The 17,627-nt window shown below is 37.8% G+C and overlaps 1 protein-coding gene across 1 annotated transcript in view; it reads left to right on the top strand.

The window, feature by feature from the left end:
* Positions 1–17,100, top strand: part of OSTM1 (osteoclastogenesis associated transmembrane protein 1) — a 34,080-nt gene extending 16,980 nt beyond the window's left edge. Inside the window, exons 3-6 of the mRNA XM_049899968.1 lie at positions 3,423–3,520; positions 7,698–7,865; positions 9,660–9,825; positions 12,666–17,100. Of these exons, the coding sequence (XP_049755925.1) occupies positions 3,423–3,520; positions 7,698–7,865; positions 9,660–9,825; positions 12,666–12,721 (488 nt within the window). The 3' untranslated portion in view covers positions 12,722–17,100. The remainder of the gene's footprint in view (positions 1–3,422; positions 3,521–7,697; positions 7,866–9,659; positions 9,826–12,665) is intronic.
* Positions 17,101–17,627: the final 527 nt, after the last annotated feature.

Here is a 17,627-nt window from a genome sequence, read left to right as displayed (position 1 = left end):
AGAAGATAAAGCTGCAGAGAATGTAGGGTGCACAAGGTCAGAGCAGGATAAGGATCTAGGAATGGGTTCCCCAGCAGGGCCCTGTGTACACCAAGTGCAGGCTAAGCTCTGCACAAGGGGGCTTTTGGGTTGTGTGAATGGGGCTGAATTCCAGCTTGGCTTCTGGAGGCAGGAGTCCTTTTTGTAATTTGTTCATCCAGAGGGGGAGTCTTTTTCTAATTTGCACAAAGGAGTCTTACTGTGCTAGTTGTTGCCCTTTTCACCTGGTGTAGGTTTTGTCTTGGTTGCCAGTTCTGATCAGTTGGTAGTGACAGCCTGAATCCCTGGAGTGTCAGAGAGCAGGCATCACTAATCTATCGTTAATGGGCAGTGGAGAGTGGACTGGTGGCATGTGTTTGTTCACCCCGAGTCTTGAACTTTAGTAGTTTAGAATTTAGATGTGAATATTTTATTTATTTTGGAGCATGCAGGCTCAGGAATCAGATTGAGTAGGAAGTCCAGTTTTTCACTTACCAGCTGTGTGACCTTGGCAACCTACTTAATTTCTCTAAACTTCTGTTCCCTTATTTATAAAATGGAGATAATGATAGTTCTTGCCTCATAGGATTGTTGCAAGGATTAAATGAGTAAATGTGTTCAAGGTACAAGCACAGTGCCTGGAACACAGCAAGTACTCAGTAAATGTTAGCTTTCGTGATAGTGGTTGTTGTTTATCGTAGTGAATATCTCTTAGTGTGTCATGTCCCAGAGTCACCTGTACAGTCTGTCTCTTAGCCATCTAATTCTCTCTATTTGTATTAGCACCTTTCTCCTGGATTATCACAATAGCTTTCTCTCATGTCTCTCCACTCCTAGTTGAGAGAAATTATATTAGATGGTCCTGAATTTCTGATAAGGTAGGATATAAAGCTGTCTGTGAAATTAAGGAGGACAAGGTTGGGGACTAAAGAGTAGAAAATAATTGGAACATCTCTTTTGGAGCAATTGATAGGTCGTCTGTAAGGATTGTTCGGTGGCATTGAAATCAGAAAGCAAGAATTTGAGTTGAGTCCCTTCATTATAATTTTAGACGTTTTTCTATAATAGCATCCTATAACCAAAATAAGGAGCCCTGGTGGTCAATGGTTAAGCTCGTAGCTGCTAACCGAAAGGTCAGTTCGAACTCACCAGCTGTTCCATGGGAGAAAAGACCTGGTGATTTCTCCGGTTAAGATTATAGCCTTGGAAACCCTACTCTGTCATAATGAGTTGTTATGAGTTGGAATTGACTCGATGGCACTCAACAACAACATCATAACCAGAATTGGGAGTAGAGAAACTATGAAGGCTATCAAGGGTTGGAAATGTTTGTGAGTATGCAGAAGTGTGAAGAGGGCAAGGATTCCAGGAAAATATGATTGAGATGGCTGACCACAAATTCCGGGATATACAGCAAGGCAATTGAACCTAGACAATAGGCTGAGAATACAGGGAGAGGTAAAGACAAAGTGAGGGTAAAGAGTAGGTTCACTGAAGAACGGAGAATGGATAAATAAATTGTGGCTTATTCATACATAGGAAACAATGAAAAGGAATGAACTTTGAGCTACAAGTATCAACATGAATAAATCTCAAAAGGTAATACTAAGCAGGAGTAACAAGTTGCAGAGAAATACTGTGTATGTAAGACTTGAAAAAACATGCAAGAAAGTTCTATTTATTTCCAGACTTTTCTTAAAGCCCCTTTATCAATATTTTAAGCACAATTCTCACCATCTTATTTCTTGGGTTCCTAACTCATGATAGGTTTGAAAGAGCAAATTTAAAAAGGCTGCCCTGTTAGGTGCAAGAACTGACTCATTGGAATAGATGGAAGAGACAGAGAACTACTAAGTGATAAAAAAGAACAAAAAGTATATGAATTTAGATAAAACCAATGCAGGGTAAACAGTCTTATAGGAGCTCTGGCTGCACAGTGGTTAAGCACTCATCTGCTTAAGGTTGGCAGTTTGAACTCAACTAGCAGCTCCGCAGAGAAAGTCCTGGCAATCTGCTCCCATAAAGATTACAGCTTAGAAAACCTTACTCTGTCACATGGGGTCGCTATGAGTAAAAAGTTGACTTGATGGCACCTAACAACAATGAACAGCCTTATGCCCAAATAGCACTGAGAATACTACTGTCAAGACAGCACTTGATAGCTGATGTTTGTAATGACCTTGAGCTATCAAAAGTCAATTTAGTAACCCTTTCAAGACCCAGTTATTTTCTGCTTTGAATTTTTTGTTGATACCCTGTGTTTTCATTAATGGAAGTATGTTGAATCATTGAGTGTTACTGAATTTTTGGTAGGTAGTATGGATGCCCCCCTCCCCCCCGCCGCAACAATCCTACCCTCTGAGTCCCCAGGGGTATACATTGTCCTACTAATTCTACCCCCAAATGCCCCCTAGAGTTCAGAGGGACATATGGTGTCCCAAAGAAAATTTTTCAGAATTTCTGTTTCCTACCAAAAATGCACATGCATCATATAACACCCTGTAGAAACAGTAATTTGCAGCACATGCCCATTTTTTTGGTTTCAAACAGTCAAAAAGGCCCCTGCCTTGTGGCAGCATGTACTGTTAGTAGGAAAGCAGCTTCCCAATGAAACTGAGAGGTGAAAACAGTAGATGGGCAACCATATATCCTAATGGGCATGAAAGGGTTTTAAATTTTATTTGGTATATTGCTTTTATGAAGAGAGGAGAATATGTAATTATTTTTAAGATTTTCATTAAAATAGTCATGATTTAAAAAAGCTTTTGGAAACTACAAGGATATTATGGATTGAATTGTATACCCACAAAAAGATACATTAAAGTCCTAACCCCTATACCTTGTGAATGTGGTTGGGGGAAATAGGGTCTTTCTTTGAAGATACTATCAGTTAAGTCATACTAGAGTTGGGTGGGTTCTAGTCCTAATCCCTTCTGAATGATGTCTTATAAAGGAAGAGAACAGACTTGGAGATAGGGTCACACAAAGGGAGAAGTCAGCCACCACGTGGTGATGGAAGCAGGTGCATCTGTAAGCAGCAGAGGAGCACCAGGATTGTCAGCAGCCACCAGAAGCTAGGAGAGAGGCGTGGGCAGTGCCTCTGTCAAAACCCTCGGAAGCATTCAACATGGCTGATATCCAGATTTGGACTTCTGGCCTCCAGAACTGTGAGACAATACATTTCTGTTCTTTACAGACACCCACTTTGTGGTATTTTCTTATGGCAGCCCTAGCAAACTAAGAGGAAAGCTTCATGTATTTGGAAAATTCTCATAATGTGGACCACTTCATGCTTGGTCAAATAAAGAGTTACTGTAGTATGAAACAGAAGATGTTAGCTTGAGAGAATGACAACACGTAATTGTTGCTTGAGATATATTAATGTCCTTTTTTTTTTTTGACAGATTGTTTAACAAACAACAGTCAAGAATTATCAAACAGCACAGCATATTTCCTCAGTCTGTTTAATCAGACCTTGACCTGCTTCGAGCATAACCTTCAGGTATTTTATATATGATACATGAAATTAAATTGCTGCCTGTTCAAAAAAAAAAAGTGAATAATAATTCATTGCAATTATTATAGCATTAATTGTTGATACTTGTCTATACACATGATATAGAGGACCAGTGTTTCTGCTCTTAAGCTCTTCCACTTACTAGATTAAAACTTCAGTTTTCTCATTTGTGAAGTGGGGATAGTAATAGCTACCTTTCCTACCTTCAAGTGTTTTGTAGTGAGAATACAACGAAATAATGAGTGTGGAGACGTGAAATTGTTTAATTGAAACGTATTGTTCTATCTGACAGTAATTTATCTTGCTTCCACTTATGCAGCAATAAGGTATTTTATTTTGCAGTTCTGTCTGTCTATAGGAAGCTTATTTTTTGCTTCAACATTTGCTTAAATATATTTTACCTACTTTAGAAGGCACACTTTAGTAAGGTAACCTTGAGTATTGTACTATGATATAAAAGGTGACCTTAAGAATCTTTTTCTACTAGTTTTTTTCATCTTCCACTCTTAAAGTTTCATATTGGAATTCTACTGGTGGTGGGGGGTTGGAATTGGAATGCTGATAAAATTGTAGTTTTGAAACTTATATATAAAAAAAGAAACTTAAATAACAAGTAATTCCCACAAGTGGATGTAAGTATATTTAGGATGTAAGTATTCGTGATTTCCTCTTTGATGAATGTGACAACATAGAATTATGAATTTCCCTAAGAATAATAAAAATTGTTAGATGAGCATTTCCTAAAATGTGTTCTGTAGGATTTTGATAGATGGGCCATTAAAGAAAGGGTTTTGTGTTCTAATAAGTTTGGGACATTGCCTTACTACAGGACAAGCAGTTTCCTTTTAAGGAAACTTTGCAGAAGTTGCACAAGTCATTTATGCTTTTGTTTGTTTGGTGTAGCTGGATGGCCATGCACCCTGCTGAAACTCAGAGGCTGTTATCTAAAAAGAAGGGGCAACTTGGGATGGAAGACAATTAGTAGATTCTGCCACATTGGTACAGTTCAGATCCTCAGTGACCCTATTTACTTCTTCCCTTTTCCATACTCTAGTCTTTGGAAGCAAATTACTAAATAATCAAGGGCTGGGGGTGGAGGAATTAAGCTCCACCTCCTGCAAGGGAGAGTATCTACTTAAAGTATTTGAAAATCTTCTATAAGGAGATGGGTTTCTTCTTCCACATTTATTTATCAATCATGTATGTATATCAATATGGATTCATGGATATTTATTTTATACTTTGGGTTAAAATTAATTTTTTAAAGTTCTTTTTTTAATTCTACTTTAGATAAAGGTTTACAGAACACACTAGTTTCTCATCAAACAGTATACACATTGTTCTATGGCATTGGTTAACAATCCCACGACATGTCAGCACTCTCCGTTCTCAACCCTGGGTTCCGGATTATCAGCTTTCCTGTTCCCTCCTACCTTCCAGTCCCTGCCCCAGGGCTGGTGCCCCCCTTTAGTCTTGTTTTGTTCCATGGGCCTGTTCAGTCTTTGGCTGAAGGGTGAACCTCCGTAGTGACCTCATTGACGAGCTGAAAGGGTGTCCGGAGGCCATACCCTCAGGATTTCTCCAGTCTCTGTCAGGCCAACAAGTCTGATCTTTCTTTTTGAGTTAGGATTTTGTTTTGCATTTTTTTTCCATCTGTGTCCGGGACCCTCTATTGTGATCCTTGTCAGAGCAGTCAGTGGTGGTAGTCGGGCACCATCTAGTTGTACTGGACTCAGTCTGGTGGAGGCTGTGTAGATGTGGTCCATTAGTCCTTTGGACTAATCTTTCCCTTTTGTATCTTTAGTTTTCTTGATTGTTCCTTGCTCCTGAGGTGGTGAGACCAGGGAGTATCTTAGATGGCTGCTCACAGGCTTTTAAGACCCTGGATGCTACTCACCAAAGTAGAATGTAGAACATACTCTTTATAATCTGTGTTATGCCAGTTAAGCTAGATGTTCCCCAGGATCATGGTCCCCACAGTCCTCAGCCCAGCAATTCGGTCTCTCAGGGAGTTTAGATGCGTCTATGGAGCTACCATTAAAATTCTCTTCTGTTTGCTGAGTGAATTCTTTTTCATTTGGGCATTTGACTGATAGCTTAGCTTGTCTCTCTTGAATCATTTTTTGTTTGTTTGCTTGTTTTATTTTCATGGGACTAGTGATTGTTCTGTGTTCATCCTTAGGCTCCTTTTTTTTTTTCTTATGTGCTCAATGTGTGGCAGGATGGTTTTACCAGGCTGGGAAGGCTGGACGAAATCTAAGAAGTATCTCCGTATGGTGTTTGGCTTCTGTAGCCTGGCCTTTGAAAACTCCCTCAACGGGCAGCGTATGTTCACTTATTCATCTAACAAATATTTATTGGTCACTGGTTATATGCCAGACAGTGTTCTGGGCACTGAGGATAGATGGTATGAATAAGATTCCTATTCTCGTGAACTTCTGTACTAGTAAAGATGAAACTAATAACAAATAAGATTAAGAGTAATGAGTTCTGGGGGGGGGATAGTGTACTGCTTTCGATAGAGTGGGCTGGGAGGGACCTCTCTGAGGAGGTGACTTTTGAGATGATCTGAAGTTTAAGACAGAACCAGCCATGGGAAAACTGTTGCTGGCAGAAGCAAGGGTAAGGGCCTTGAGGTGAGAACTTAGTATGTGCAAACAATAGAAGGAAGTCTGGTTTGGCTGCAGTGTGGAATGAGATCTGGGGAGATGGGCAGAGGCCAAATCATGTAGAGCCTTGTAGGCCAAAGGTAGAAGTGTGGATTGAATTCTAGCACACGAGAAGCCAATTAAAGCAGGAATGTGATATGATGATAATATGATTTACATCTTAAGAGATCACTCTGGCTGCTTGGTAGAGAACCTCAAATGAAGGTTGGCAAGAGTGGCAGGAACAACCTTGTTAGGGAGAGATGGCAGCCGATGGCTTAGGCCAGGGTTTATTTTGGCAGTTGATCTAACAGGACTTGCTGATAGATTGGGTACTTCCTGGAGAATAATTGTGGTTTATCAGGGAAGAAAAGAGAGAAATCAGGAATATGCTAGGCTTTTGGCCCGGAGTAGCTGAGAGGACGATGGTGTTATGGGAAATATGAGGAGGAACTGGCCATAGGAGAATGGGGATTAAGAATGCCGTTTTGAACATGTTGAGTATGAAATGCCTATTAGACATCTAGGCTGAAATGTCAAGTAGGCAGTGTTATCAATGAGATTTGAGTTCAGGGGAGCAGTCTGAACACCTTAAGTACAACATTCATGTAAGTGTCCTAATAATGAGTCCCTTTATTATATACTGGAGCCCTGGTAGCACAGTGGTTAAGTGTTCGGCTGCTAACCAAAATGTTGGCAGCTCATATCCACCAGGTGCTCCTTGGAAACTCTATGGCGCAGTTCTACTCTGTCCTGTAGGGTCACTATGAGTCGAAATCTACTCGATGGCAGTGGGCCTGGGTTTTGTTCACTACCCTCTTTTTAGATTCTGGTCTTTGGTATTCGTCTCTTTTTGAGACTAAAAAGGCCTGGAGTAAGAGGGATGGGTGGTAGTGTAGTTTTGATGTCTTTTCCCATAAAAAAAAAAAAAAGTACTGTTTGTCTCAATAAGGCAAACTTTGGTGTTGAAGTGAGTGCACGAACGAACATGTTTTATTTGTTTGGTAAGAGAAGAATGTATCAATGCAGATATGTAAGTGACAAGATTATTTAGGAAATATAGTATTTAGGTAATAGTAATTTGATATAAGAGCTCGTGGAGTCCACAGTTAACACTGGCTAGTGCAGTGGTTTTCAAAATTTAAGGGCATCTAGAAAGTACCAGATATTTTGCTATGTGCTTTATATACCTCAGGTCTCTAATCCTTGGGACCTATATAATACAAGTAGAAGTAGCTCTATTTTATAGATGATGAAACTGAGACTCAGAGTGATTTAGTAACTTGCCCAACATCACCATGTTGTTTCCTGTCCTCTATGAGGGCAAACAGCTTACCCTATAGAACAGAGTAGAACTGCCCCACAGGGCTTCCAAGGAGCAGCAGGTGAATTCAAACTGCCGACCTTCTGGTCAGCAGCCAGCTCTTAACTACTGCATCACAAGGGCTCTGTAGTTAAAGACATACTGTGTATAATGTTTATTGTGTGTGTTACATGTGCCTTTTTCATTTTAGGGAAGCTCACACAGTCCTCTACAGCCAAGAAATTACTCAGAAGTATGCAAAAACTGCCTCGAAGCATACAAAAATCTGAGTAGTCTGTACAATGAAATGCAGAAAATGAACGAACGTGAGAATAAGGCTGAGCCTGGAACACATTTATGCATCGATGTGGAAGATGCAGTAAGTACTGTGCTTCTGACACGATACGTGTTTGCAGTGTTGTTGGACGTGCTGTCAGTGGCCTTATCCCTTTTGGAGGTACATCGGCATCTGCATGTGCCGTCTCCAACCAGAAATGACTACTTATGAGGTAATACAGTTTTAGAATATCCTAGTGTATCAAATTGAGATGGAAAATAACCAGGTACTTCATAAGCGAGTTGATAATTGACACACTTTGTATTTTAAATTGGATAATATGTACCATTTTCAGAGGCCTGGGAGTTACTGTGTGTTTACCTTTCAGTTTCTTGGGCATTTATTGCCTGATTCAAACAGTCACTATGTTTTGCCGCAGAGTGTTTCTGAAGCCATTCCTCTATCACTTCCCATCCCATTGCCTTTATTTCTTTACATCTGTTATTCCCAGAAAATACTTTTATTGATTTATAGTCAGTCTCCCATCACTAAAATATAAGCCACATGAGGACAAGGACCTAGTCTTTTTTGTTCACTGTTCAAATATTTAGAACAGTGGTTGGCATATAGCAGTCCCTTAGTAAACAGATTGATTGAACGGTAAAAAAAAAAAAAAAAAGCCTTTTTTTCCGTTGCATAGCCTGCCTTTACATGGGGCACCACTAGATGGCGATCAGGCCTTGTTAAGGTATGATGCCTGAGAGTTTAGGCATTAGAGGAAATTTAGCATTGGCTAAACGTACAGGACTCGATATCAAAATTGATAAATTTATTATGTTTGAAAATTTTGAATGTGAATGATCATAGCAGCTCAGAGTGAAATACAGTGGATCAATAACATTAAGAATGGTAAAAGGCAGTTAAAATGGGCACTCCATGAGGGAAGGAATTTTTATCTTTTTGTTTTGTTTACTGTTCTATTCCTAATGCCTAGAGCAGTACCTGGCTTCTAGTAAAAAAAAAAAAACCCGCTTCAAGTAGAGTCTCAATAAATAATACATATTTTTTAGTGAACAAAGCAGGCTCTAACTATATTTCTATTTATGTAAGTTTTCTGTTTGAAATCTGTGAAAGGTTGACATTCTAGAGTACTTTGGACAGTATTATGAATTTAGGATATGAAATTTCTGTATGAATATAAATTTATAAAATGACTAGTTGTGAACCATGTTGTTTCCCTGGCAGAAGAAACTGTCCTCAACCAACAATAGATTTTTTTTTCCAACAGTTTCTACATGTACCATTTAGTGACATTGATTACTTCAAGCCGTGCAACCATTCTCACCTTCTTTACTGAGTTGCTCCTCCTCCTGAGGTTCCTATTTAACCTTTCAAGTTGTTGTTATTAATGATCCCATATAGATAGTTCTTAAAAGAGCATAATGCTCAAAGCAGACATTCTTTACTAGGTAAGCTAAACTATTGTTTGGTTTTAAGAAGACTTCAGGGGATATTTTTGGTTTAAAGATGATCTCAGGATGATAGTTTCAGGGGTTCATCAAACCCCCATGCCTGAGGAAGTCTGAAGTTCATGAGAATTCCAACAATCGATTTTTAGGGATGGGTCCCTGGTTGACACAAACGGTTAATCAGGTGCTCGACTATTAACTGAAAGGTTGGTGGTTCGAGTCTACCTAGAAGTTCCTCACAAGAAAGGCCTGGTCATCTGCTTCTGAAAAATCAACCATTGAAAACCCTGTGGAGCAGTTGAAATCAACTTGATGGCAACAAGTTATCATCTAAATTCTGGGTGCCTGTTAAGTTACTAACAAAATAATTGTATAAAATGGAAGACAAGTTAAATGTGAAATAGAGTAATATTTGTTGTTGTTCCAGATGAACATTACTCGAAAGCTTTGGAGTCGGACTTTCAACTGTTCGGTCCCCTGCAGCGACACCGTGCCTGTCATCGCTGTTTCTGTGTTCATTCTCTTTCTGCCTATTGTCTTCTACCTTAGTAGCTTTCTTCACTCAGAGCAAAAGAAACGCAAGCTCATTTTACGTAAGTTAATTTTTACAGTTGTTTATTTAGATAAAAGCCTGTATTTAAAAAATTTGGGTCTGTTTTAGAAATTATATATACTGTAAGAACTATATTAGTTTAAAATGGCTCTCTGCTTCAAATTTTACAATTATGCTAACTAATGGAAGAGATGTGTAAGATGTTTGTAAGTCCAGATGATCAAAAACCAAACTAGGGTACCTCTCAGATAATCTAACCTGGAAAACTGATGACCCCTGGAATAATATTGACAACAGAGGAATAACAGCAGACTGGGTTTGCAGTCCTGAAATAGCAAGAGTAGGGAGATGTGGACAGCACTCAGGTCCATCAGAGCCATGGTAGAACCCCCTACGAGTGCGGCAGGCAGAGAGAAGCTATGGCTAATGCCGGACAATTTGTTTATGAACCATTGTAGTTCCAAGAACTTTACTGAACATGTAGTATGTGCTCAATATGTCTTAATTCCTTTCCTTCCTCTCCATTTCTTGTCCCACTACAGTCTACTCTCAGCTTAACAGCTAGAGTGATTTGGTAAACATAAATTTTACCATGTATCTCTCCCACCTGAAACTCTTCACGTGTTCCTAGTGCACCTAAAATAAAATCCAAGCTTATTCCCAGGATCTGCTTGCCAAGCTATTTGTGATCTGGCCTTCATCTACCTTTCTCAACTCATCATACTGCCGTCCTCCTTGTTCATGATGCTACGGCCAGTTTGGACTTCTTTCTGTTCCTTTCAAATACCACACTCATTCACGCCATCCCCTTCCCGAGGGTCTTACACTTGGCCTTCCCACTTTGCTTGGCTAGCTCCATGTCATCCAGGTCTTAGCTCAAAGGTTACCTGCTCAAGGAGATCTTTCCTGCTCCCCCAACTAGAAATACACTCTTTCCTTCATTGTTCTGTATCTTTTTAAAAAAATTAATGGCACTTAATCACTATTTAAATTAACTTTTTCTTTTATTTCCTTCCTTATATGTGGTTTGTCTCCCCTAACTAGACTGTAAACTCCATGAACTAGGAACTTGTTTGTCTCGTTCACCACTATGTCACCAGCACTTACAAACTGCCTGCCCTATAGTAGGTGCTCAAAAATAATTTCAGTAAAAGAGCATTCTACTTAATGTTAGCATTTCCCAGGACGTGTTCCTCAAAATACAAGTTCTGTGGAATACTGTGTGAAAAACAGGCTTGTGGATAAAATGCTGCATACCCTGTCCTTTTTGTGAAGCTTTTGAATGTACATGAATATAAGTTAAAGACTCCAAGACTGCATGTCTCCAAACTTGACAGTGGAACCATTACTCTTAATACCTATTAGCATTTCACAGAAGCAGTGTTTTATGAAATACATTTGGGGAAGTACTAGTTTAAGCAGAAGCTCTTACTCTGACTCCTCTCATGGACATTAGCTCTCATGTACCTTTCTTCATGCTATTATTCATCAAGCAGTTAGTATTGGATGCCCACCAAGTGCTAGCACTGTGGTAGGAAAGAGGGATTAAAAAAAAAAAAGGACAGGTCACATGCCCTCAAAGAACATGCCAACCATAATCCAATTATCACAACAAATGTAGTAGAGGCTGGACCACAGAGGAGGGTAAGACTGACTCTGTAGTAGGTGTGTTGGAATTAACCATTAGATGATACCGTGAGGTAGAGTTTTGAAGAATGTCAGGATTTATCAGATAGAGAACAAAGAGGCAAGGAAGTTGCAGTGTGTGTGTGCTCATTGGGATTGCTACCTGGTCAGTTTATTAAGTACTTTGGTAATTAGTCAAAGAATTTAGAACACTTCTAGTACTTTTAAGCAAAAAATGTTTAATTTTTTAAATTAAAACAAATAAAAAACTTGATTTAGTTTTGCCTCCCAAAACCACTGAAGGCCTAAAAAGTAGACTTGCCATTTAGGCTAGTTTTCAGTGTAAGTTGCCCACTAGTTTAGGCCAGAGCAATACACTGGTCCAGGAAGCCGTGTTGTCATGTTGCACTTAAGAGTGGTGGTCAGGGGAGACCCTGATAGAAACTAGAACAATGGCTCTTGTCCTTGACTGCATATCTGAATTATCTACAGAACTTTAAAAAGGTATAGGTTCCTGGGTCCAACTGCATACCTTCTAATTAGAACCTCCACTCCGCTGTAGACAGCCTCTGCAGCAGAGAGTTACCTAGTTACCCATTATAAGAGATTTTCACTCTAGCATGGTTGTGTTTCATTTCTAGAGCATGAGATACAGCCCTGTTTACCTGTAAATAAAAAAACATGTTACCAAGTCCAATAGCCATCATTTTTTTATTAACTCTAATGACTGTCCCATTAGCATTATGATCAAAATCGGTTGTAACATATTCCGTTAACAGCCATATATGTTTTTGTGTGTGTGTGTGTGTGTGCACACGTGTGTAATACACATTTTTTTCTTTGTAAGCCATTTAATTGTGTATTTTAACATTATAAGAGTTCTTTCACTGAATTCTTTTAAGAGGAATTTAGATTTGGATTTCTAACTTAGACTTTTAAATATATAATTTCATTATACCTTTATTTTCCAAGTAGAATAATTTCACTACATTATATAGTTAAGATTGTGATGTTTAAGAAGATATAAGTTATGCTTTATACAAAGTCATGTGTAACTTCTAGCAGCTAAGTTTTTTGTTTTTTGAGGTTGGTGCTGATGAGAAAAAAAATAGGTTTTAGTTCTTAAAATATTAGCCCCATTCAGATTCAAACATAAAATTTTTAGATAAATACTGTAGTTCACATAAAAATAATGCATAACCATGTTTAGAGAACTAACTTTGAGTTAAAGTATAATGCTTTTGATTTATCTAGCCAAACGTCTCAAGTCCAGCACCAGCTTTGCGAACATTAACGAAAATTCAAACTGAAACGTACAAAATGGAGAACTGACACTGTATCATGCAGATGAAGGGCGGAAGATACGACTTGGTCAAAAAGAAGATAAACTGTGATTTGACACGTCAAGTTCTTAAGAAATGCAAGGACTTCAGATTTATTTTTAAATAAGAATTTTCAGTTTTTCTTTGCTTTTCCACCCTGTTGTTTTTTTTAAGGGTTTGGCTATTTTAATTTCCAGGCATAGCAATGTTGTCTATTTTAAGGTATATTTGTTATAATAACTCCAGATGCAAGAACAGTCTCTATTTTATTTTCTAGGTATATTATTATTTGAGATTTCTGGTATCTCCTTATTAACAAAAATATCTCAAATAGCAAAGTTTTTGATAACTATCATTTAAAAATTAATCAGTTACAGCAAAGACTTTGAGAGGGACAATGTACGCTTACCAAAAAGTCCAAGGATTAAATTAATTTAAATTACTCTCCATTACAGTATTATTGTTATATATATTTAATATGTCACAAATTGCATATAACTCAATCTCTGGTTTCATTAAAGTCATTTTTGAAACCACTAATTATAAACCTCCCTAACAATTTTTAGAAGCAGTAAGGCACATTACATTTATCTTTGTAAAAAGATTTACAGAAACTGGTTTCTTACTTGACTTTTATAAATAGTATTTTACACTTTACTTTTTCCTTTATTTCATAAGTAATTTGAAGTCACTGGACTGCTTTGTTATATTCAGGGCAAGATGGATTCTTTTTATACTAGGGATGTACATTGTGAATTACATTAAGTTATTTGGCAATTTATAATTTATTACTACTTTAAAGCAAATTTAGCATTACCATACTGTATTTAATTATGGTTTTTTTAAATGGAGATTTTCTCTTGGCATATATGGGGATTTTTTGGAGGGGAGAGAAAGGAGGAGTAAATAAAGCTGGAGGTTCAGAAACTAGACATGAACCTGAGGGGTACTTATCTTACTAAAAGACTATTCAGTGGTCCATATTGGGGGTCAGAATCAGAATGAGAGTCTGATACAGGAAGCAGTTAGATTTAGATGATGCTTTTTTTTCCTAAACTATTTAAACCATAAAATCGATGGGATTGAAATGAAGTCAGATAATTGACTCTGCTCTGTCAGAAACAAATTCTGTCTTGGAATGTTTATAGTAACCTTTTACAAATAAGCTTAGTTTCAGAATTGTTGATAATTTTAATTTCTCATTTTTTTAGAATTGAGAATTCCATTTATTAACTCCTTCTTGCTTTCCTGGTAGAAATAGGTTTTGTTTTAAATGTTGAGCATATGGAGACAGCTCTTTATAGAAATAAGTGTTTGATTAAATGGTACAAGAATTTGAATTCTTCCGTATACTGTAAAATGCTCTATAGAGAGAGAGTAAAGTGTTTTTATTATTATTTCTTATGTTTACCTTATATGCAGAGTGAACGAGAAGGCTCACCTTTGGATATGTTAACAGGTAACAGTTTTTCTGGCCTGCTGTGATCCCTTTAAAGTGTGCTGGCGTTTGTTCTGCTGTCACTGTTCACGCTGCTAATACTAATAGCACTGTCTTGATTTGAAGCATATGGTTGAGGGCCATTGAAAGCGATTTTTCATTAATGCAGATAAAACCAGTTTACACGTGCGGAGTTAGAAGATTACATTCGATTCTGTAAGTAGTGACTTTTTGAGCATCTTTCAATATTACGTATTTGTGAAAACCATTGCTTTTGAGTATGGTTGCTAAGAAGCACTTTAAAAAAGAAAAGGCAGCCTTTACTGTTTTTCTGGTTGGGAAGTAGCATCAGCAATAGATTCCAAAATAAGTATTAATCGCTACACTACAGCGTGTAAATATTTCATTTTATAGTCGTATTGAAAAATTCTTTGCATAGTTCTTAATTCTGTGACATAAACAGCATATGGATATGCATAAAAACATCTTTAGGTTTTTTGACACTTTAAAATAAAGGAAGTATCTTAAGTAAGTTGCAATGCTGTATTTGATTTTTTTTTAATACACTTAAAAAACTTCAGATGTAATTTAATGTTCAATTTTAATTTTTCAGGTATTGAGTTTAAGTGCCTACTTTAAAAGTACCATCTGTCTTGTAATTTTGCTGCAAATAAAATGGAGTTTTGGATTACTTATTTTTTGTTGGATTTGAGAGATATTTTAAAAATAACACCAGATATTTTGAAGCCTAACTGTAAATCAGTGAATCACATACCACAGCTTGAATGGCACTAGTATTGTCTGATGTTTCCTGGATGGGCTCTGTTTTTTACTGCAGTGTAAGTAAAATGTTTTCCCAGAGGAACAATGTTATCATTGGATTGCATTCCTGGCCAAAGACTTGACATCAAATAAACAATAGACATCACCAGCAATAAATTATTAAAGCAAACATATACTAGTAACCTCTGTAACAATTTATAATGGAAAAAAAAATGTTCTAAGTACATATAGGGATAATCATATGCAATTTAGAATGTAGACAGATAGGATTGAAAATTACTAGCTGCTTATCCTGTTTTAATTTCTGAAACATAAGAGCGATCAGAAGAAGAGGTGGGAGAAGGTTTCTAGTCACTGGATTGTGTATCCTTTTAGGCATCAACGCTCAACAGAACACCTTGTAGTCACCCCTGCTTCTGGAGGGGACCAGAGTTGTTCTTCCTTCTTCGGTCTCTCCTATTAGTATCTGATTTTCTGCATTCGTTTGTAGTGCTATTCCAGTAATGTAATAGGACCTGACATTGGCTTTTTGAAATCTTTTTATATCTTAGTTGTATTCTACCAATAAAGTGCAGGGTTTGAACAGCCCAGGGACTCTTACCAGTCAAAATCCAGCATTTACCCCCCACACTCATACGCATGCACTCATTCTCTCTGTCTCTGTCTCTGATTGCTTTTCTTCTGTGGGGCTAGAGCATTAATAACTAGTGTGGGCAGCCAATTAGTATAAGGATATAAAAGGGTGAGTGAGCAGGTAGAATCTCCAGATTAACTTTCCTCTTCCCCTGTTTATACCCTCATTCTGGACAGCGGCATCACTAGGGTTGGGGTTATGCAGTGCGGTAACTCTTGGTGTCACTCCTCCATGCTAATTACCACAATATTGTAGCTAAAATGCCAGAAATTTTGATAGAATCAGCGGCTGTAAAAACACCAGCTGTGATGCAAACAGCGTGTGCTTGTAGCGTGTGAAGATGAAACCAAGTGATTTGAAGTGTCATCGTAATTGAGTAATAATGACAGCTGTGACCGGAGGGCATTAGAAGGTTCAAACAGTAAATTTACATAAAGTTTTAGCCTTGTGGGTATATTGATACAAGTAAGCTGGGCTCCCTCAAAAAAAATTTTTTTTGGTATAACTATAGGTATATTTTTATAAAAAATAATAAATTTCTTTCGAAACTGCACAAAAATTTTATAGACAGTCATTTTGGTGTCACCCCCTCTGACAGTGTCATCCATTGTGATCCACACCCCCCATATCCCCATAGTGACATCACTGATTCCGAAGTTCTGAATGTTTATGTAGGAGGGACCTAGTAGAGGTGGAAATCCATATGGAAAAGGGGAGTTGGGGTCACTTGCTTTGAAGCCATGTGTGCATAGTAAATTCATATATGTTATTACAATATATATATAATGATGAAGTAATAGAAGGGGCTAAAACTCTGCTTGACACTACGTTGCTTGGCACACTTTGCCTACCATCCACTCAGGACTCACCCCACATCTCAAACATGAGCAACATGAAAAGACTGTTTAGCTGCTTCAGCTCCTCCTTCCGGGTTTATATCATCTGCGTCTGGAGACTGTTCGCTTTTTTTCTTACTGCCTCCTAATCTTAAAATCAATGGAATCATAGGGACTGTCCTTTGTTGTTTGCCTGTTTTCCCTGAATCTCATCCCTGAATACCACTCATTCTGTGTCTTTGAAACACCAGGTTTCTATGTCTTTGAAACATCCAGGTGCTTGGATGGGCACTGCAATTTGGCTTGTAACCAACCCCACCACACTGAAAGTGGTTTAGAGAATGTAGTTTTTGACCTGGTCTGGTTCTGGGAAACCCTTCTGGAGGGTGGGAACCTTGCTTATTGATGGTCTTACTTCAAGAGGCATACCGTGAGTGTCAGCCCACTCATTTACTCATGTTTCCTTAGTGATCCCATGGCCACTTATTTTTTTTCCTCAGCCCTGATTAGCTTTACCAACAGCAGGAATTCCAGTATCCTGATGGGATTCTGGTGGAGTCTAAGTTTTCCACAACTTTAAAGAATTCACTCTATTGCCTTCTGGCTTGCAGAGTTTCTGATGAGAGGTATGTAGTCATTCTTCTTTGTTCCTCTGTATGTAATTTGTTTTTTTCCTGGTGGCTTTCAAGATTTTCTCTGAATCTTTGATTTTCAGCAGTTTGACTATGATATGTCCAAGGTGTGTTTTTCTTTGTATTTATTCTTTTTGGGATTTTCTGAGCATCTTGGATCTATTTGTTGTCTTTCATTAATTTGGAAAATTCCTAGCTATTATATCATCAAACATTCTTCTGCCCTGCTTACCCTTCTTCTGGGACTCCAATTACATTTATGTTAGACTATTTGATATTGGCCCACAAATCTTAGATGCATTATTCTGTTTAGTCACTTTTTTTTCTCTTTGCATTTCAGTTGGATAATTTCTGTTGACCTACTCCAGATTAATTCATTCTCTATTCTGTGTTCAGTCTGCTGATAAGCTCATCAAAGAGATTCTCTTGATATCATATTTTTTTTATTTCTAGCATTTTCATTTAACTGTTTTTTAAGATAGTTTAGTTTCTTTCTGCTGAAATTGCCCATCTTTTTATGCATGCTGTCTACCCATTCCACTAGATCTTTTAACATTTAAAAAAAATTTTT

Source organism: Elephas maximus, chromosome 1 (genome assembly GCF_024166365.1).
Source record: "Elephas maximus indicus isolate mEleMax1 chromosome 1, mEleMax1 primary haplotype, whole genome shotgun sequence".
NCBI lineage: Eukaryota > Metazoa > Chordata > Mammalia > Proboscidea > Elephantidae > Elephas > Elephas maximus.
This window is presented reverse-complemented; position numbering and strand designations above follow the sequence as displayed.